Source organism: Moschus berezovskii, chromosome 8 (genome assembly GCF_049115385.1).
Source record: "Moschus berezovskii isolate FMDL1 chromosome 8, NW_MosBer_1.0, whole genome shotgun sequence".
NCBI classification, from domain to species: Eukaryota; Metazoa; Chordata; class Mammalia; order Artiodactyla; family Moschidae; genus Moschus; species Moschus berezovskii.
The window spans coordinates 78055565-78077917 of NC_142467.1; the positions used below are offsets into that span (position 1 = coordinate 78055565).

Genomic DNA, 22353 nt, shown 5'->3' on the forward strand with positions numbered 1-22353 from the left:
ATGGCTGGAACTTTAAAAAAGTGGGTTGAGGGTTGGAAGGGAATAAGAGAAGGGATCTGAAATTGTTCATGCATGGAATTATTGGCTGTGAGTTAGGAGTTGAGCTGAAGAAAATTAATTTTAAAGAGAAATGCAAAGTCATATGTTAGAACTTTCAGGTATAACAAGAAATGAAGACCTGATGGGTTGATTTATTCTGGCTGACATTCCTTTGTAGATCAGAAGATTTCCTGGTTATACATGCTCGTGATGATTTAACAGCTGTGCAAGGTACAACCCCATACACACATAGCAATCCCGGTACTCCAATTAACATGCCATGGCTTGGTAGTACACAGACTGGCAGAGGAGCATCTGTGGTATGTAAAGTTAAAACTGTTTGTGTATAAATGTCCGCTTTTCCCCTCTAAATTAATAAGATTAAGGATGATGTAAATGGTTTTTAAATATTTTATTTTTTTTAGTAAGTCATACTTTTTGGAAATTCTGATTTTTTTATTTGAAGAATAATAGGTTTTCATTTGATAGCAAAAATTATTTTAAATAAATGGAAATACAAAGAGTTGTATTTTAAATAATAATTATTTGAAACTTACTGTTCCAAATTAGGCCTCAGCAAACTACATCCTGTGGGTCAGATCCTGCCTACCACCTGTTTTTGTGTCAAGAACATGCTAAGAATTTATATTTTTAAGCCATTAAAAAAATAATAAGTATGGTATTTTGTGACACATGAAAAGTATATGAAATTTAGTTTTGTATATAAATAAAGTTTTTTTAGAACATCGCCACACATTTTTTTAGTATTTTGTTTATGGATGCTTTCACATTACAATGGTAAGATTGAGTATCTGAGACAGAGACTATATGCCCATAAAGTACCAAGCATTTATTTATCTAGTTCTTTTCAAAAAAGATTTGCCAACCCCTAGCCTAGATAATATTTTTAAATGGTTATCAACTAACAACTCTTAGTTGATGCTGAGACAATATTTTTCTTTTCATGAAAAAATAAAAATGATACAATTTTTTTTTAAATTTAAGCAAAATATAATATGCAGATGAACTAAAAAAGTATTTTTCTGTAATAATGGAGGATTTTCTTGAGCCCTGATTATCTAGGATATGATCCATAGCTGTATCTACATGAGTATAGAAATGAATACACAGAACCAAAGAAACCCAGCACCAGCAATTTTTCAATGACTTGCTAAGTGGTAGGTGTTTTTTTTTCCCCACAGTTCCTTAAGTCCTGTAGAGTTCTGTCTTTGCCCCCCTCCACCAATTTTTTTTTCTAATTAGTGAAGATAATTATTTAAATGAAGCTTGATTATCTTTAATAATACTTAATAATATTTTATACTTAATGCAGTTCCTTTACCAATCATATAACCTTATTATTATTTGAGATATCTGTTGTGGCTGTTACATTACTCCACTTAACCGTTCTTTAGATGAAGCTTGAGATCGAGAAAGGTAAAGGAATTTAACTCAGGTCACTGTCTCCAATTTGTGGTAGAGCTTCTGTTAAAGCCCTCCATTCCTCTTCACTCATTGATTTCATGGAGGACTGTTTTTAAGTATTGAATTGAAGAATTCGAAAAATAGTCTAGTGATTTTTCAAAAGAAAAGACTTGGTCATTAATAGTTAATTTTTTCCAAGGGACAGATATATTAAAATTTATTTGTAAAACTTAATGATGTTATCTTTTAAAGGAGAACTTAGAATATACAAAATATATTAAAAGAAATAGTAAGCATTTTTTCCAGCTCTATTTTCAGAGAATATAGTACAGTTCTTCCTGTAACAGTTTTCTTTCTGGTCTCTGCTTCTACAACTGCTCCCTCTGTTACACAGCAGGCAGAGTTTCTCTTTTCTAAAACATCGTTCAGGTTATCACTCGCATGCTTAAAACTAAGATTTCCCGGTACTGCTTTAAAACAAGTCCTTCACATGGCCTCTAAGGCCCTGTGTGACTTAAACTCAGTCAGCCTCTGCAGCAGCATCTCCCTTTTTTCGCCACTGGATTCTCTTTGCTCTCACTAGTTGCAGTGACCTTCTTTCTGCTACTTGAACACACTGGGCTTGGAGCCTCTGCCTTGTTTTCTACTTACAATACTTGCTGTTTACCATTCAGATCTCAACTCAGGTTCCCAGAGATTTCTCTGTTTCCCTAGCAAAGTATCTGCTCCTCCCTCCTCTACTCCCAGTTACGCTGTTTTCTCACTTGATCATCATATCATCCCATTTTATCATCTTTATAGCTTTTATCAATTTATAAATTCTCTCTCTATTATTATTTGGTTGTATTTTTTTATACCCTTCTGAATGTAAGCTCTTTGAGAGTTTATTATGTGCCTACTTTATACACACTGGTGATCTCTAAGTAGAATGTGCTTAACATTTAGTCGATGCTCAGAAAATATTTGCTTATTCTCCAGAGCATTTTTATATGGAAATTTACCTTTGTCATTCCTCTTAGGACTGAATTTTCTTCCTATTTAAATGTTAGAACATCTTTTTAGTTGGTGTCGTTGTGGTTTGTAAACGTAAGTATTGGGATTACCCCACTCCATCCTCAGGAAAAAGACACCAGTACAATAAGGTGATTCCTTTTATATAGATCTTCTAAAATAATCAGTGATTTCTTTCCCTGTACTAGTCTGAATATGCTTTCAGAAACTTAACGCTTTGTATTTTTTATTCATGATTTTTCTTTCTTTGATACTCTTACTAGAAAAAAAATAATTAAAAGAAAAATCAAGAATCTTTAGGCTTTTTTTTTTTAATTGAGACTAGAGATTTAAACATGATGTTTACTAAACAGAGATAACATTCAGCAGGCTTTCAGTTTTTATGGGTAGAGAATTTGATCAAATATTTTCTAGTCCTATTATTTTATTAAATTATGCATACTAATGAAAAGGAATACTAGTTATGATCAATTTCTGCTCTTTTGGAGTATAGCTGTTTCCAAACATGTCTTTCAGTGTTTCTGTTCCTTCCTGATTCTGCTGACCTAGTTCCGTCCCTCCCTGTTACATCCCCGCTTTACTTATGGCTTTGGGCTAATTGAACAATTTAAAAATCCAAAAGAACAAAAACAACAAAAAAATGTACATGAGACTGGTGCTACAAACTTAGGATAATACTTTAGTTACAGTCTATAAGTAGGATATATCCTGTAAATTAAAATTATCCCTTTAATTTCAAATGCTTAGTTTACTCTTGTTTGACAGGCTACTTAAACCATTCAAAGCATAATTTTAAAATGGGTAAATAAATAGTTCCAAACTATCAGTTAAAAATTTATACAGTTTTCTGTTTACCTCTTTTTTTTTTTCACATGCTTCTGCCTGTCTTTTTAACCTTATCCTATTCAGGATTATTCCAATAAATTTAATGGGATCAGAAAAGAATTGGCAAGAAAGGAGGTAAGACTAAATTCTTGAGGTGAATTTGTTCTTAGATCCTAGGCAATGATGCAGAAAATGTATGTACACTTAAAATGTTAGCTGAGCTATTAAATTTTATTTCTGTTATCATATTTAGTATTTTTAGCACCCATTATGATAGTTATGGAATCACACAAAAATAAATGTTTCTTGAATTTCCTGTCACAGTATAAAATTTTAATGCTACTTTTTATTAAAAGTGTAAAAGAATGATTTTTCTTTGTTAACAGATGATTAAGAAAGCCATTAATAATGTCAGAAGAATGACTTCTCATCCAACTCTTCCTTACTGTAAGTTGATAATAGTCATTATTGTAAAGAATTTAAAGGAAAATTCTAGTATCAATCAAAAATAGTCAACATTTATATTTTTATTTTTTGTTGAGCATGTTTGCTAGCAAGTAAAATCACCTAAAAATTGAGTAAAAATAGAGAAAGTAATTTTCCTGAATTAATAAAGACTAACTTAATGTGTAAATTTTTAGCATTTTTGCTACATATTTCTTAGCACATTTTATTTTTGAGCATTTCTGTACTCTTCATAGTGTTAAATTATAGCTGACAATTATTATTTTAATAATTGGATCACTCTCATCTTTTATTATATAGATCAGAACCATATCTTAAGTCATTTAGAGCCTCATCATAATCAGTTTGTATATTTTTTAATATTTGTCAGTTTATCTTTTATCAGACACACTAATAGTAAGTATAGGAAATGGTTATACATTCTAAGGCAGGATATATTTATTTTCAGTTAATCTTCCTAGGAATCTCAAAAGTTTTTCTTCCTTTAACAAAGAACTTAATTAATGGGGAATTATTGGAAGTATTGAAGCAGAAATAATAATAGAGACAACTTTAAAATTAACTGTTGGGTTGGAGTCAGTATTCATATTGGCATGTGAGTATTTCAAGTTTTTTTTAATATGATTTTTAAGTTGTGCCCTTCATCAAGTTGTCCTACCACACAGTAACAAAAATAGTAAAAATAGTGCATGTTAATTAAAAGGTACTCATGTCCCTCCAATTTAATAACCTATAAAAATTGTACCATCTTTTTAATGAGAAATATTCTGATAAAATACGAGTGATAAAGCCAGTGTTCTTTTTTACTTAATGATCACAAGTGCTGTAAGCATGTGTTATCAAAGTTGTATACCAATGCCTAATAAAAGTGTTCAAGAGAGCCATATATTTAAGATGAATAGGTAGCTTCTGTTACTTACGCTAGAGATGTAAAGTAATACTAAAAGCTTTAGTTGATTTTTCATTATGTTGAATTTATTCAATTCTAGAAGTATATGTTTTCTATCCACAAGTCTAATGTAAACATGAACTAAAAGCAATCATGAGATTGTTTAGAGAGGAAGGAGTCAAAGATGTTTTATATATAAAGTGTAGATAGTATGAATCCCACAGCAAGAAAATTTGGCATTGCTTAAAACCTATCCTTACTCTTTGCAGTAGGGTTTAGAAGTTTCCTGAAATATTGAAGGGATTTCATTATTTCTCAGCTCTAAAGCACATGTAATGACAATTGACTAGTTTATAAATAGGCTCTGCCTCAAACCCGTAGATTTAAATAAAATAATTCTTGGATTCAAAGACAATTAATGGACTTATTTTCATAGTTCTTAGGTAGTATCATGTAACTTCTGTCTTGGGATAAGTACTTTCTCCATTCAGGGATCTACTGTGACTGTATAAGAGTTGAAAAATTAACTGCTAATTAATCATTGAAATTTTTTTACAGTATATTGTTTCATATCATAAATAAGTCTCACAGATAGTAATTTAGTTCAACAGTGGGCTGCTTTCATGAACTAGAAGTTTTGAAATGAGTTTTTTATTTATTTTAAAAAACTTTTATAATTTTTTTTGTCATGCTGTCATTGTTGCTGCTTGGGCTTTTTCCATTGCAGTGTGTGGCTTCTAATTGCAGTGGTTTCTCTTGTTGTGGAACACAGGCTCTAGGGAGCATGGGCTTCAGCAGTTTTGATGCATGGGCTCAGTAGTGTGGCTCCCCAGCTCTAGAGCACAGGCTCAGTAGTTGTGCACGGGCTAAGGTACTCTATGGCGTGTGGGATCTTCCCGAACCAGGGATTGAACCCATGTCTCCTGCATTGGCAGGTGAATTCTCTGCCATTGAACCACCAGGGAAGCCCTGAAATAGGTTTTTTTAAAAATTTGACTGAATTGCTGATACCTCAAAACAGTTCCTTTCTTCCTTGGAACAGATTTTTAAAAGATCTTAGTCATTATAAACCAATACTTTTGGACTTAAGGAAAATTTTTATAGAAGTTAATCTGATGAGTTGAATTGAAATAGAAAGATAAGTCTTAAAAAGAAAGTTCCATTTTAAAAAAATAATGAGGTTGCATTTAACTCTTTCCACACCTATATAGCTAACACTCTCCAGTTACTAATGAGGGATATTTACTCAGACAACTTGGTTATAAAGTTTTTTTAACTTTATAAAATTTTAAGAGAGTGTTTCATTTTCATGTAAGCTGCTAATAGGGATTTTTCCAAATAAATGAAAACCATGAATAATAGAAAAATTTGAATGATTTTTGTTAATGCATCTAGTCCAATTTATGTTTGTGATTAAGCTAGACAAAACTATAGGGGGGAGAGGAATACAGTTAACATCCCTTGTTGTTATTCAGTCACTAAGTCATGTCCGACTCTGCAATCACATGAACTGCAGCACACCAGGTTTCCCCGTCCTTCACTATTTCCTAGAGTTTGTTCAAACTCGTGTCCATTGAGTCCATGATGCCATCCAACCTACTCATCCTATGTCGCCTGTCCCCCGCCCCCACCTCCCCGCCTTCTCCTCCTGCGTCTTTCCCAGCATCAAAATCTTTTCAAATGAGTCAGCTCTTCACAGCAGGTGAGCCTACTACTAAATTCCTAGTCGCAAGAAATTGTACCCACTCTTGCATCCCAGCACAGTGTTAAAACATACCAAAACAGCTAAAGTTCCTTTATTTTAAATGCTTGGAAAGGAAGGAAGGAAAGTTAACTCATATATGACTAGAAATGTGCTAGATGCTTTACGTACATTAATATAATTTTTCACTACCTCTGTACAGTATTCTTAATGTCAGTTAAGCCCTGTATGTTATGCATATTTCTGAATGATTTATATAAATTATCTCATTTACTTCTCAGAACTGTACAGTGACTTATATATCATTAATGCTATATTATATATCATTATAATAGTGACTTATATACCTTTTTGGCTTCCCTGGTGGCTCAGATGGTGAAGAATCTGCTTGTAATGCAGGAGACCCAGGTTCAATACCTGGATCAGAAAGTTCCCCTGGAGAAGGAAATGGCAACCCACTGCAGTATTCTCACCTGGAGAATCCCCATTGCCAGAGGAGCCTGGAGGGCTACAGTCCATGGGGTCACAAAGAGTCGGACTTGACTGAGCGACTAACACTTTCACTTTCATATACCTTTTACAAGAAGAAAATAGAGCAGGGGGATTATGTAAGATTCCCAGTAACATACAATTAGTAAATGATAAAGCAAAGAAGTAATAATATTTAGTTTGCTCATATTCCTTAGTGAAATGGATACTGTATTTGAATATTAGATAAATCATAATAAAATTATTAGAAATGATTGACTTTTTAGCATGACTTTCAAGACCTCCAATCGTTTAGTCAGAGAAAAATGCAGGTATTTAAACATTATTAGTATGATTGATAAGAATTGACTGTTAGTAGTCCCAAAATCATCTTTTTAATACAATTGACTTAAAATACTGTTTGTCTCAGGTTTACAACAGTGAATCAGTACTTTTATACACTGCAAAATGATCACCATGATAAGTCCAGTTACCATCAGTAACCATATAAAGCTAAATAATTCTAGGACTCTAACTCTTTATCATAAACATTATCTACTAAAGACTATTAAAACATAATTGAGATAATTTCAAAAGAAAATAAAGTTTATAGAGATCTGATTCAATTACTTCCGTTGTTTTCTGGGAGGATATGTTCTCAGATGAAAGAACCTTATGTAATTATCTGTTTTTAAGATTGAGAGTATTCAAGTGAAGTTTCATACAAAGGTGAATTCATTTAAATTGACTATGACTCATTTCTTATTTCTTCCATATTTTCACATTGGATTAAAAAATAAATTTGCCAAAGATTCCTGAGATAAATTTGTAGTTTTTTTCCGTCTCATAATGCAGATCTCACAGGAGCTCAAGATGGAAGTGTCAGAATGTTCGAATGGGGCCATTCTCAACAAATAACCTGTTTCCGCTCTGGTGGCAATTCAAGAGTTACAAGAATGAGATTTAACTATCAAGGAAATAAGGTAATATTTAAAAGTGTCAATAGGGGTAATGGTTTGATTTTGTTAAAGGTTTATGAACATTTCTTATTTGGGCTTCTGAAAAGAACAGTTCACGGATCTACTGGTGAAGTATTAATCCATCTATATGAATTCTTTTCAAAGAAATTCCTCTCAAAACTTAAATTCATTTGGTTCTTGCTGCAAAGACATTATATACATGTCCATCAAAATTATTTTATGTGATGCTTAAGGACCAAATGATAATAGGATCATCTTCTAAATACTTCTGCTTTCTTTATCCTCTGGAACCTACTCAAAATATGGTCAAGTACCAAGTAGTAGGTAACATCTGAGCGCCTATTAGAAATGTAGATTATTGACTCCAGACCTATCAAATCATCTTGCCTTTCATTTTCTGTCAGCCTCCAAACCTTCCACCATCCTCACATGTAACTTGTATCATGGTGTGCTGCAACCTTTTTGTCTGTGACATTTATTAGATGGCTCTTAGCATTTCACTAAAGTCAACAATTTTTTCAAGTATTTATGAAACAGAATTGAGAGCGTATAATTTCTTAATAGTAATTAGCAACACTCTTTGCTCCTTAATGGGAAATTGAAGGAATTTAATCAAGAAACCTTTTAATCTAGAAACATTAGCATATAAGAATATCATTTATATACTCATGTTTTTCCATTTTGTCAGTGTTATATTGTTCCTAACTAATCTCTCTAATGCTCCTTCATGTTGCCAACAAAGTTATGTAACAAATAGCATAGGGAGTTCCCTAGCCATCCAGTGGTTAGGACTCTGTGCTTTCACTGCTAGGGCCCGAGTTCGATCCCTGGTTGGGGAACTAAGATCCCGCAAGCCTCACAACATGGCCAAAAAAGATAAAAAAGGGAAAAAAATAGCATTTTATATATATATATTATAGATGAAATCATGTTGTCCTTTTCAAGAACCCACAGTCTGCTCATTGTATCTAAAAGTCCATACTCTTAAGTATGGCATTCAAGTCCTTCTACACTCAGTTATTTTATAGATTTAACATTCTGACTGACCCGGATTCGATCCCTGGGTGGGGAAGATCCCCTGGAGAAGGGAATACCCACTCCAGTATTCTTGCCTAGAGAATTTCATGGAAAGAAGAGCCTGGAAGGCTACCGTCCATGAGGTTGTAAACAGTAGGACACAACTGAGTGACTAACACAACAATACTCTCCTATATAGGCTTTTTTAAGGCACAACAAACTCTTCTTTATTATCTGCCCAGGTATCTTTAACAGGAAGTCAGCTTACTGTTAATTCACCTTTGCCATGATGGTACCCAAAAGCACAGCACCCTAGCATGCTATCTCCCTCAGTAGGGAAGGCTGCTGGAGTAAATGGAACAGATAACTCACACTACTTCACAATAATGCTGATCATTTTGTCAGAAGTCATTGGACATTGCAGAAAAACCAGGAGATAAAAGGGAGCATTTAGCAGGGAGAAAAATGACCTGTGAGGAATAATTCCTCATATTCAGGAAGATCTTACACTGTAAAACAAGAACAGGATTCTGTGAACCAAAGGCAGTAGAACAGTAAAGTTTTAGAAATTAAAAGCATACAATTCCCCAAAATTAGAGTAGAGGAACTACTGATTACAGGGACTGAATGGCAGAATGGAAGTATTTGAAAATCAAATTTGTGACTGGGAAGTACAAATTAGGAATTTATCCCATCATGAAAAAACCCAAGAAGTAAATTGAGACAAAGATCCAGGAAAATGCATAGAAGACCTTTAAAAGACATAGCAGAAGAAGAAAAACAAAAGTGATATAAAGAGGAAACGTTGTATTAAAAGGAATAATAAAAATTTCTCCATAGCAAAAAGTGGACTTTTAGAAAAAGAAGGGCCTACCAAATGCTAGACCAGAAGTAATGAGAAGCAACACATGCCTCAGCACAGCCTGATTATTTGATTTTTGTTTTTTAATTGAAGGATAAAGAGAGCTTCTGGAAGGAGTAGGGGTAAAAATGTTTACCTACAACCTCTCCATCTTCCTATCTAAAATAATGACATTTGCCTTCTCAAAAATAGAGGTTATGAATAGAACAGTATTCACAGAATTCTGATGGATAAGGAATGGGGCCAATGTCTGTCCAAACTCATGCAAATTTAGTGGCAAAGTAGACATATTTTTAAGTATGCAGAGAATTAGCACATTCCATATACCTTTTCTGAAAAATGTACCTAAACTTACTCCAGAAAACATAGAATAAACCACTGAAAGGATAAGCCCTGGGAAAATAGCTGTAAAAAATATAGTAAACAATGGGTTAATACTCCTGTTGTGAGCCCTGTCAAATCTATTTTGTAAAAAAGACAATGAAGAAGACAACAAAGAATGTGAACAATTGACCAAAAAACAAACAGAACCCTATTCATGATCAATAACCCTCACTAATAACTGAAGAAATGAACATTAAAATGAGATTTTTCTGTTAATTGGCAAATAGTAAAATTTTGTAGTATGCAGTGTTGACTAATGTGTAAGGAAAAATGGATGTGTAAATTGATATTACCACTTAGGATTTAATTTTTTTTAAATTTTTATTTAATAAATGGTACAAAGCACAATGCCAAACCATTAACAGTTAAAATTTCACCAAATGAAAAAATACTATAGAATGCACAGTTGTAAAAAGCTATATTATTTTACAACTGCCTCAAGCTGCAAAAAGAAAAAAAACCCAATGCCATACCTAAGTTATCCATCTCTCAAAATAATGCCGTTTATGTTATAAACCATGAGCACCCTATCAAAAGACGGGAACTGCTATATATATATATATATGACTGTATCACTTTGCTATACACCTAAAACAAACACAACACTGTAAATAAAATATAGTACAATATAAAATAAAAATAAGTAACAGACCTTTTGGCTTCACCTACCTATTTTAAATGATGCCCTTTGACAAATTTTTTTTTCTTTTTGGATGTCTGTCCTATATAAATCCTCAGAGGTATATATGCAAGAATGTTCAAAGCAGCATTTTTATTATAGGAAAGTCTATAGAGAAAAGCTTTTAAAAAAAATTACAACTATACAGTGTAATACTACACAGCACAAGAAAGAGATAAATTTATATGTACCAATGTGGAAAAATGGCTGTAATAAGTAAAAAATATAATTGTAGAACTGTATATTATTATCTTAATGTCATTTTAAAAATCTTATATATGTGAGTATTTGAATATTTGCAGAATAAATCTGAATGAAAACACATTGGATTATTAATGATTGTTATGTCTGTAGATGGGAGAAGGTAGGAATCGAAATTAGACATTTAAGATCTGTATATTATACTCCCTTACTGGATAATTTTATCATCTTTCCAATCAAAATGCTCTGAGTTTCCATCAAGAATTCTTTTAGTGTAATAAAGTTTGTTTCATTTTACTTTCTACTGTTGTTTACCACGTTTTCCTTATTGTATATCTCTGGGAATCTTTTTCAAAATGAACTGTGTTTTATCTTGTATATACTAAAATTTTGTCACATGGCTTAATGTGTAAATCCAGTATCCCATTTTTGGAGTACCTGGTGATGAACAGGGAGGCCTGGCGTGCTGTGATTCATGGGGTTGCAAAGAGTCAGACACGACTGAGCGACTGAACTGAACTGAACTGAACAGAGAATATACAGATTAGGCTGTTGGTTAGTGTAATAAATTGGGGGTCTGATGTTAATTTACTTTTCTATGTCCTGGAATTTTTTAAAGCAGTAGCTAAATGTTCATCTGGACTAGATCTATGCATAGGTAAAATGAGAAGTCAAACAATTTATGACTCAGATGTTTAAGATTTACAATATGAGATTCACAGTGAGGGTAAAGGTAAATATGTGCCTTTTATTTGTACTAAATGCTAAATTTTTTTCTCTTAAGTTTGGAATAGTTGACGCTGATGGATATTTAAGTTTGTATCAAACAAACTGGAAATGTTGTCCAGTTACTGGAAGTATGCCTAAGCCATACCTGGTAAGCCAAGATGTCCTACCTTTAAAATTTTTTAATTTTTATTTTAAAGAAATCAAGAATATATACTTAAGTATCAAAGCCAAAATGTAAAATCTATCTAGTACTATGTATTCAGTCATACTACTCTAAGTTTCTGTCTGTATTATGTTAAAATTACTCTGTGAGGTATAAAAAACCTGTCTGCAGTAACTTGGAAAATAAATCTGTAAAGTGCCTGGTTCTGATGGCAAGGGGAAATCAGATACATGGTTACTAGAGGCAGGAGAAATTGGATGGAGGCAGTTCAAAAGGTAAAAACTTGGAGTTATAAGTTATAAATCAGTACTAGGGATGTAATGTACAACATGATTAACATAGTCAATATTGTTATATGTTATATATGAAAGTTGCTAAGTGAGTAAATTCTGAGTTCTCATCAAAGGAAAATATTTTTTATTTTTCTTTTTTATCTGTGTGGGGTGGTGATATTGCTAAACTTATTGTGGTAATCATTTCATGATGTGTGTAAGACAGAACATTATGCTATACTCCTTAAAACTTATACAGTGCTGCATGTTAATCATTTCTCAAAACTGAAAAAAATAGAAAAGTAAAAAAAACTCACTGGAAAATATAAATAAATAATAAGAGTAGTGGATCAGTCACTTGATAAAGACCAAAGTAGTAAAATTGATTTAAAATGTAATAATTAGTCAAGGGATAAATTTTAGAAAAAGGAAGCCTGTATAGAACCAACATGGTACCTCTGGAGACCCATGCAACCATAGGTTACTCAAGTACCTTTCTAGCCTCACTAAACTGCAGTTGGCTATGATACCTAAAAAGGATGATAAACAGACTAGTGCATCTAGTTGTTTTTCTGCAGTAAATTTATACCTTATGAACAGAGCAGAAGAGATAGCCTATGTTGGTGCTTGCCCATCTCTTAAAAAAAATGATAACATCTCTATTCAGGACCACAAAAACTTAATGAACCTTCCACGACTTCATAGAACTGTTAATTTATATTTGATAGATTCTTCAGTGAAGCCCTTTGTAGGACTAAGCAATATCTATCAAAAAAAAATTAAGAATGTGGGTTGATTCTGGTAGTTCACCCTAGGTTAAGTGCTAGAAGAAAGTACTGATCTAAGTGAAAGCAAGCAAGGGAGTGTTGGTGAGGGTACTTTGAAGCTATTTATTTTTCCCTCATATTTTCATTCAGCCAGCAGATTAAATGTACAGGTGTCCTTTGACCAACACAGGGATTAGGGGCACTGGACACCCTCCCCCCTCAAGTTGAAAATCTGAATGTAACTTGCAGGCAACCCTCCATATCCATGGTGCTGCATCTACATATTCAGCCAACTTTGGATCATGTAGCACCCTAGAATGTATTTACTGAAAAAAAAACAAGAAAATCTGTGTATAAGTGGATGCGTGTAGTTTAAACCCATATAGTTGAAACCGTGTTGTTCAAGGGTGAACTGTACAAGTTTATCTTCCTAAGGGGACTGCCTTTTTATTTTTTTATAATAATGAAAAATTTCATTATTTTTTTAACTTCCAAAAAGACAAAATGAGTTTAAAAATGAACAGTGTTTGCTTTTGGAGATTAAAGTAGATTTTGTTTTAAAGACATATCATCTAGCCCAGCTGCAGTGGTGGTTGGGGGCAATGGGGAGTGACTGAAAGGAAAATTTTTTCATGAGATGATTTTGACATGTTTTTAAAATTCATTTTTTATTGAAGAGAAATGTCTGAACAGAAGTAACTTGGAAACCTTTATAATTGACTAAATCTCTCATAATAGTTTGTTATTTATTATTTGATGGAATATTGAGAAACATTGTCAATTTTCTAATTTGTTGACTATTAGTATTATGTTTTTATTTAACATATTTAAAAAATATTTAAAAGTGTATTTCTGAAAATACATAATTCAGTCTGAGATCATCTGAAATTCTAGTCTTTGTCTTCTAAGACAAATATTTTCACAAGTTTTCTAAGAAAAATATTTGAACTTAACCTCTTTTTGTTTCCCCTTGAACTTTTGGTTGAACAAAAGCAGAGGGCCTCTTAAAGGCTCATAATGTATGCATCTTATTTAAGTAGCTTAGGAAAAGTGTATGTATGCATGTGTGTGTGTGAGAGAGAGAAGAGGCGGGTGGATAAGAGAGAGAGAGGTGGCAAATTTACAAATGTGCCAAAATGGTGAACCTTGGTGAACTGGGGTGAGGGGTATATGAGAGTTCTCGGTATTACTCTTACAACGTTTTTGAAGTTTGTAGGGGAAAGAACACGATTAAGTGAGCCACAAATTACATGATCACTTTTTGATTAATGCATCTACCTGCTTATAAAGTTGTTCGTGATAGCAATAATGTTTGTTGTTTATAACCATTCCAGACTTGGCAGTGTCATAACAAAACAGCCAATGATTTTGTCTTCGTTAGTTCTTCCTCTCTAATAGCTACAGCTGGTCTTTCAACTGACAATAGGTAAGAGATTATAACTGAAATTGAAATTTGTGGTGTATGTAGCTAAGCTTTATTTTTAAATTGCTTGATGTCCTTATATCTCAATAATGTTTTCACACTTACACCTTTAAATATTTTATTAGAGACTTGTTTCCTAGAGCACTTTTAGTGTTTTAATTGTAAAACTAAGGAAATTCTGGTGACATTAAAAACAAAATCCATTCCTTCTGGATTTTTGGTATTCTATTAATAATGTTAACACTTCAGTGTAGGAAAAAAAAATTTGATTTTGCTAAGAGTTTTTCTTCATATTATTTTCTATGTGTTAAGATAGCTTGAGGCAAAAAAAAAAGTATTCTTTATTGGCCATGCTATTTAGTTAAACCCTTGCCATAGCCTTATGAGACCAATATTATCAGTTTTGTAATCAGAACACAAGAAATTCCAAAAGACATGTTAGTTGTATAATAACGAAAAACTTAAATGTGGAAAGAAAAAAAAAAATCTCGTTTCTCCACGTCCATGCATACTTTTGACTTTCCGCATAGAGCTGAGTTTGAGATTAAGGCCTTCTGAAGTTGCTGAGCTTTTTATATTTGTCCTGAGGCCTCTCTTTGAACTCAGAGTGGGAATTTTAGGAATATGGAGTTTTCAACCCATCTTTCATAGAAATTCTTATATATATTTATGCCTCCTTTGTAACTCACAGAATGGAGTAGAAGCTGTTCCCTTTCTAGTAGGAATAAGTTTTTTTTTGCTCAAGATTCCTTGTGTCCTCTTATGTCAATCGAACTATTTAGAAAATCAGTGAATACACAGAATAGTTTCTGTATTCAGATTTCATATAGTATTCCTTGTAATTACATTTTAATCTGAAGTTTTCCATTTTGGAAGCTGTTTTTAAAATTTTTGTCTAAAAATTAATCGTACATAAATATATTGGTTACTTGTATTTGGTGCCTTATAAATTTAAGAACTTTCTGTGTGAGTGAGATTCAGATGAGCTAGAATGAGACACACTTTTTTTAATTGAGTATACTTGATTTACAACATTATGTTAGTTAGAGGCATATAGCATCATTATTCAGTATTTTTGCAGATTATACTGTTTAGGTTTTTACAAGATAATTGTTATAGCATACATTGTATGCTATATACAATGTATCCTTGTTTCTTATCTATTTTATAATATATGTGGTAGTTTGTATCTTTTGTTTTTTTTTTAGTTTGTATCTATTAATTCCATATTCCTAATTTGTCACTCCCCCAGCTTCTCCTCTTTGGTAACAAGTTTGTTTTCTATATCTGTGAGTCTGTTTCTATTTTGTATACATAGTCATTTGTATTATTTTTTTGATTGCACATTGTGATATCATATAGTATTTGTCTTTTCTGTCTAACTTACTTCACTGAGCATAATAGTCTCAGGGTGCATCCACACTGCTGCAAATGGCAGTATTTCATTCTTTTTTATGACTGAGTAATATTGTGTGTGTGTGTGTCCCATACCTTCTTAATCCAGTGTTCTGTTGATAGGCACTTGGGTTGCTTCCATTTCTTGGCTATTATAAAGTGCTTCTGTGAAAGTTGGGGTGTATGTATCTTTTCAAAAGGGTATTTTCATTTTTTCCAGTTATATATCCATGAGTGAAATTGGTGGATCACATGGTAGTTCTGTTTTTGATTTTTTGAGGAACCTCCATAGTGGATGTACCAATTTACATTTTCACCAACAGTGTACAAGTGTTCCCTTTCCTCCTCATCCTCTCCAACTTTTTTTTTTGTTTTAGATTTATGTACCTTTGGACTGTGCTGGGTCTTTGTTGCTTTGCACGGGGTTTCTCTAGTTGCAGTGGGCAGGGTCTGCTCTCTAGTTGCAGTGCATGAGCTTCTCTTTGCCGTGGCTTCTTTTGTTCAGAAGTGGTCTTTAGGTGTGTGGGGAAACTAGTTGTGGCACACAGGCTCACTTGCCCCAGAGCATGTGGGATCCTCCTGGACCAAGAATCAAACCTAAGTCCTCTGCATTGGCAGGCAGATTCCTAGCCACTAGACCACCAAGGAAGCCCCTCTCTAACATTTTTTTATTGGAGACTTTTTGATAACCACTCTTAACAGGTGTGAGGTGATTGCTCATTGTTGTTTTGATCTTCATTTCTCTAATAATTAGTGATATTGAGTATCTTTTCATATGCTTTTAGGCATCTATATGTCTTCTTTGAGAAATTGTCTATTGAGTTACTCTGTTCATTTTTTTTAAAACAGGTTGAATCAGAAACCAGTTAAGATACCCAGCTGTGATTGATGTTTGGGGTTTTTTTGTTTGTTTTGGTGGCTTTGTGTTTTAGTTTTGTTTGTTTTTTGGCTGTACTGTGCTGTATGCAGGATCTCAATTCTCAACCAGAGATTGAATTGTGCCCCCTTCATTGGGAGCGCAGAATCTTAGACACTCAGCCACCAGGGAAGTCCTGTTCTGCTCTTTTTTTTAAATAGATTTTTTTTACTATATTGAGCTATATGAACTGTGTGTCTGTTTTAGGTGTTAACTCCTTATCAGCCACATCGTTTGCTTTTTCTCCCATTCAGTAGATTATTTTTTCATTTTGTTGATGATTTTCTTTGCTCTGCAAAAGCTTTTATGTTTAATTAGGTCCCATTGGTTTATTTTTATTTCTTTTTTGCCTAAGGAGACTGATCTAAGAAAATATAGCTATGATTTATGTGTGCTGCCAGTGTTCTCTTCTAGAAGTTTTATGATTTTCCATTCTTCCATTTAGGACTTTAAACAGTCTTGAGTTTATTTTTGTATATGGTAAAGAGGAATGTTCTAATCTCATTATTTTACACGTTGCTGTCCAGTTTTTCCACCACCACTTGTTGAAAAAACTGTCTTTCCTCCATTGTATATTCTTGACTTCTCTGTCATAGATTAATTGACCATAAGTCTTGGGTTTATTTCTGGGGTCTCTTATTCTGTTCCACTGACCTATGTGTCAGTTTTTATGTCAGTACTACACTGGGTTATCTTTTGTTTTTGTTTTTTACATTAAGAACTTCAGTTTATTAAAAAAGAAAACACATCTTAACGTGAGTGAAAAGACAAGCCACATGATACATGATGGGAAAAGATATTTGGAAACACAGTTTTATTGTTTCACAGTCTCTGTGGAACAGGAATTTGGGAATGGCTTAGCTGAGTGGCTTTTCCTTAAAGCTGCAGTGAAGATGTCAGTGGGGCTGTAATGATCTGAAAGCTTGACTGGAGCTGGCGAATCTTCTTCCAAGATGGCTTATTCACAGGGCTACTGGCAAGAACTTTTTTTCCCTGACTCTTGCCAGGAGACCTCAGTTTCTTGCCACTTGAGTCTCTCTAAAGGGCTGCTTGAGTGACCTTATGACATAGCAGCTGGCTTTCCTACAGAGCAAGTGATTTCCAAGCCATTCTCCATATTCCCTGAGGTCTTTGACTACTAGATGAGTCTTCTATATCTGGATACCTCTTTCAGTGCTGCTGCTGCTGCTATTAAGTCACTTCAGTCGTGTCCGACTCTGTGTGACCCCATAGACGGAAGCCCACTAGGCTCCCCCATCCCTGGGATTCTCCAGGCAAGAACACTGGAGTGGGTTGCCATTTCCTTCTCCAATGCATGAAAGTGAAAAGTGAGAGTGAAGTCGCTCAGTCATGTCTGACTCGTAGCGACCCCATGGACTGCAGCCTACCAGGCTCCTCCGTCAGTAGAGGGAATTAAATTATGTGAATTTAATTAGGAAAGGTTGGGGGCGGGAGAAGAAGGGGACAACAGAGAATGAGATGGCTGGATGGCATCACCGACTCTGTGGACATGAGTTTGAGTGAACTCCGGGAGTTAGTGATGGACAGGGAGGCCTGGCGTTCTGTGATTCATGGGGTCGCGGAGAGTCGGACATGACTGAGTGACTGAACTGAACTGAACTGAATTATACATGCTTGCTAGTATTGAGGGGTCTCCTGTGGTGTAGGTCAACAGTGGCTTGCCACAGTGAGTTGGAAACTCAGTATCACACTGTTTTGATGACTGTTGCTTTGTAATGTAGTCTGAAGTCAGGGCATGTGATTTCTCCAGCTCTAGTCTAATATCTTAAGATTACTTTGACAACTCAGGGTCTTTTGTAGTTATTTTGTTCTAGTTCTGTGGAAAAATGTCATGAGTATTTTGATAGGGATTACATTAAATCTGTAGATTGCTTTGAGTAGTGTGGTCATTTTAACAATAGTAATTCTTCCAATTCAAGAGCACAGGCTATCTTACTATTTCTTTGTATCATCTTCAGTTTCCTTCATCAGTGGTGTATAGTTTTCAGAGTATAGGTCTTTCACCTCCTTGGTTATGTTTATTCCTAAATATTTATTTTTATCGATGTGATCTTAAGTAGGGTTGTGTTTCACCTTCTTTTTCTTATATTTTGTTAGTAGTATATGAAAGTGTAGCATATTTTTAATATATAATCTTATATCCTGCAACCTTGCTGAATTTATTTATTAGTTCTAAATTTTGGGGGGGTGAAGATTTTAGGGTTTTCTGTATCATGTCATCTGCAAATAGTGACAGTTTTCCCTTTTCCCTTCCAGTTTGGATACCTTTTATTTCTTTTTCTTGTTTGCTATAACTAGGATTTCCAGTAACGTGTTAAATAAAAGTGGAGAGAGTGAACATCCTTGTCTTGTTTCTTAATTTAGTGGCAGGCTTCCAGCTTTTCACTATTGAGTATGATGTTGGTTGTGGATTTGTCTTAAGTGGCCTTTAATTATGTTAAGAACTGTTTCCTCTTTACACACTTTGATGAAAGGTTTTATCATGAATGGACAACTCAATAGAGAGTTTCTGTGTCTTTTGAAATAATCATCTGATATTTGTCTTTATGTGATGTATTATATTTTTTGCTTTGCAAATGTCTAACCATCCTTGTGACCTTAGAATTAATTCAGCTTGATCATGGTGTACGATCCTTTTTATGTATTGCTGAATTTGGTTTGTTAATATATTTTGTTGAGGATTTTTGTTTCTGTAGTTATCAAAGATACTGGCCTTAATTTTCTTTTTTTATAGTGTCTTTGTCTGGTTTTGGTATCAAGATAATGAAGGTGATGATGGCCTCGTAGAATCAATTTGGGAGTGTTCCCTTCTCTTCAGCTTTTTAGAATAGTTTAAGAAGGATAAGTATTAGTTCTTCATATATTTAGTAGAATTCCCATGTCTGGTCCTGGACACTCAGTTGCCTGGAAGTTGTTTTTGTTTTGTTTCCCCTTCCAGATTGATTTTCACTTCTAGTGATCAGTCTGTTTAAATTTTCTGTTTCTTCTTGATTCATTTTTGGCAGGCTGTATATTTCTAGAAACCGGTCCATTCCTTATAGGCTGTCCAGTCTGTGGGCATATAACTGTTCATCGTATGCGATTCTTTGTATCTCTGTGGTATCAGTTGTTATTTCTCCTTTTTCATTTCTTGTATTGTTTATTTGGGTCCTCTGTCATCTTCTTGATGAACCTGAGTAAGTTTGTTGATTTTGTTTTCTTTTCAGAAAATCACTCCTTGTTTTCATTGATTGCTTCTGTTGGATTTTTTAATCCCCATTTTATTTCCTCTCTAATCTTGGTTAAAATTCCTTCCTTCTACTGACTTTTGGCTTTGTTTGTTCTTTTTCTAAAAGAAAAAGTAGATGGTAGGTTGGGTTGTTTATTTGAGAATGCCTCTATTGCTGTGAACTTCCCTCTTAGAGTTGCTTTCTGCATTCCGTGGATTTTCAGAAATTGTGTTTCCATTTTCATTTGTCTCAAGGTCTTTTCTGACTTACACTTTGATTTTGTTATTGACCCATTGCATTTTTAGTAGCATGTTGTTTGGTTCGCATGTTTGTTTGTTTTTCCTGTTTTTCTCTCTGGAGTTTATTTGTAGCTTCATTCCTTTGTGATTGGGAGAAAAATGCTTGATACAATTTCTATTCTCTTAAATTTGTTGGCACTTGTTTTATGACCTAGGATGTGAAGTATTCTAGAGAACATTCCACGTATGCCTGAAAAGAATGTGCATTCTGCTGTTTTTGGATGTAATATCTTATTCATACCATTTAAGTTCAACTGATCTATTGTCATTTAATACCACTATTGCCTTACTGACTTTCTCTCTGAATCTTTTGTTCATTGGTGTCAGTGAGGTGTTAAAGTCCCATACTGTTACTATATTATTATCAATTTCTTCCCTTGTGTATTCATTATTATTGTTTACTTTATATAGGTGCTCCTGTACTGGGTGTGTATATGTTAACATGTATAATATTCCTTTTGTAGTGATCCCTTTATCATTATATAATTTGAAACATTTTACTTTGTTTTCAACTTTTTATGTTACTTAAGAAGTAATCTTTTTTTTTTTTCCCAGAAACATATGTTTGTGGGACACTCTTGTAGCACCTGCCAATAGTTTAGTCCATGGTAAGTTTTGAAAGCATTTTATAAAAGTGATTTTTAAATGGATTTTTCAGAATGATACATTTGGTAGCTTGTGAGATTTATTTTGCTCATGGTAGCAAAGTATGAAAGCAGAAAAGTTAAACATGTGTAATTAACTCTTCACTGTACTTTAATGGACAGTGGAACATAGATAATATAAAAATTGTTTTTACTTTGAATCTATTAACCATAGGTCATCATTGTGAATATCAGTTATAGTATTATGTCCTCTCACACCACTGTTACTCAACTTCATACTTGATGTTACAACTAAAGCAATAAGACAAGAAAAGGAAATTAAAGATATACATATTGGAAGGGAAGAAATAAAACTGTGTTTATTCACATATTATATGATGGTGTAGAAAACTCCAAAGAGTATAGGGGAAAACAAACTGCTAGAACTCTTGTACAGGTATAGCAAAGTCACAGGATACCAAATCAGTACACTAAAGTCAGTTGCTTTCCTTTACACCAAGAATGAACAATTGGAAGTTGAAATTAAAAAAAAAAAAATCACCATTTAAAATAGCACCCAAAATAATGTAATTCTGAAGCATAGATCTATGTATGGCATCTGTTGGGAAGAGCTACAAAAAAGGTAAAAAAATAAAAGACCTAAATAAATGGAGAGATAGTCTGTGTTCACAAACTGTAAAACTTGATATTGTTAAGATGTTACTTCCTCCTAACTTTATAGATTCAGTGCAATTCTAATTAAACCCCTAGCAGTCTGTTTTGTACACGTCAACAAACTGGCTCTAAAGTTTATGTAGAGGGGCCACAGACCTAGAATACTTGGAAACTTGGAATATTCATATTGCCTGATTTCAGGAATCACTATAAAGCTACAGTAATCAAGCCATTGTGGTACTGGCTTAAGAATAGATACATTAGGGAGCCTAGAAATAGACCTGCACATAGTTAGTAGACTCATCGTTAATAATGGCATAAAGTTAATTTAATGGAAGCACATAGTCCTTTCAACAAAAAGTGCTATAACATTTGGGTGCTTTTATGTGGAATAATGAACACAGGTACAAATCTTAACCCTTTCACAAAAATTTGCTCAAAATGAATCATAGACCCACATTTAAAAACAAAACTGTAAAACTTCTAGAAGGAAATATAGGAGAAAATCTAAGTGACCTTAGGTTTGGTGATGAGATTTAGATACAACAACAAAAACACAGTCTAGTAAAGAAATGATATATCCTTTTGCTCAATATCTGAAGAGCAAATAACCATATAAAAGATGCTCAATATCTCTAGTCATCAAGGAAATGCAAACTAAATTCTCCATAATTTATCATACTATTCTATACACTGAAATGGCCAAAATTAAAGATTCTAGAATACCAAGTGTTGGTGAGGATATGGAAAAACTGGAACCTTCATGATTTGCTGATAGAAGTATGAAATAGTACAACTTCTTTGGAAAACTGTTTAGCAATTTCTTAATAAAATTACACATGCACCTAACATGACCTAACAGTATATATTTTTACACAAAAAATGAAAACACATGTCCACAATTAAACTGGTATAGGAATGTTGTTAGCAGCTTTATTTATAATAGCCAAAAC

The 22353-nt window shown here is 33.5% G+C and overlaps 1 protein-coding gene across 9 annotated transcripts in view; it reads left to right on the top strand.

Annotated features, from left to right (window-relative positions):
- Nucleotides 1-22353, top strand: part of DMXL1 (Dmx like 1) — a 127927-nt gene that overhangs the window by 99774 nt on the left and 5800 nt on the right. For 4 of the 9 annotated variants that reach the window (XM_055431338.2, XM_055431340.2, XM_055431342.2 and 1 more), the window contains 6 exons: nucleotides 218-359; nucleotides 3687-3747; nucleotides 7680-7807; nucleotides 11732-11824; nucleotides 14213-14304; nucleotides 20697-20749. In XM_055431338.2, the coding sequence (XP_055287313.2) occupies nucleotides 218-359; nucleotides 3687-3747; nucleotides 7680-7807; nucleotides 11732-11824; nucleotides 14213-14304; nucleotides 20697-20749 (569 nt within the window). Of the gene's footprint in view, nucleotides 1-217; nucleotides 360-3384; nucleotides 3436-3686; nucleotides 3748-4213; nucleotides 4361-7679; nucleotides 7808-11731; nucleotides 11825-14212; nucleotides 14305-20696; nucleotides 20750-22353 lie in introns of those variants that run through there. The other 5 variants (XM_055431337.2, XM_055431339.2, XM_055431341.2 and 2 more) reach the window with 3 other exon arrangements.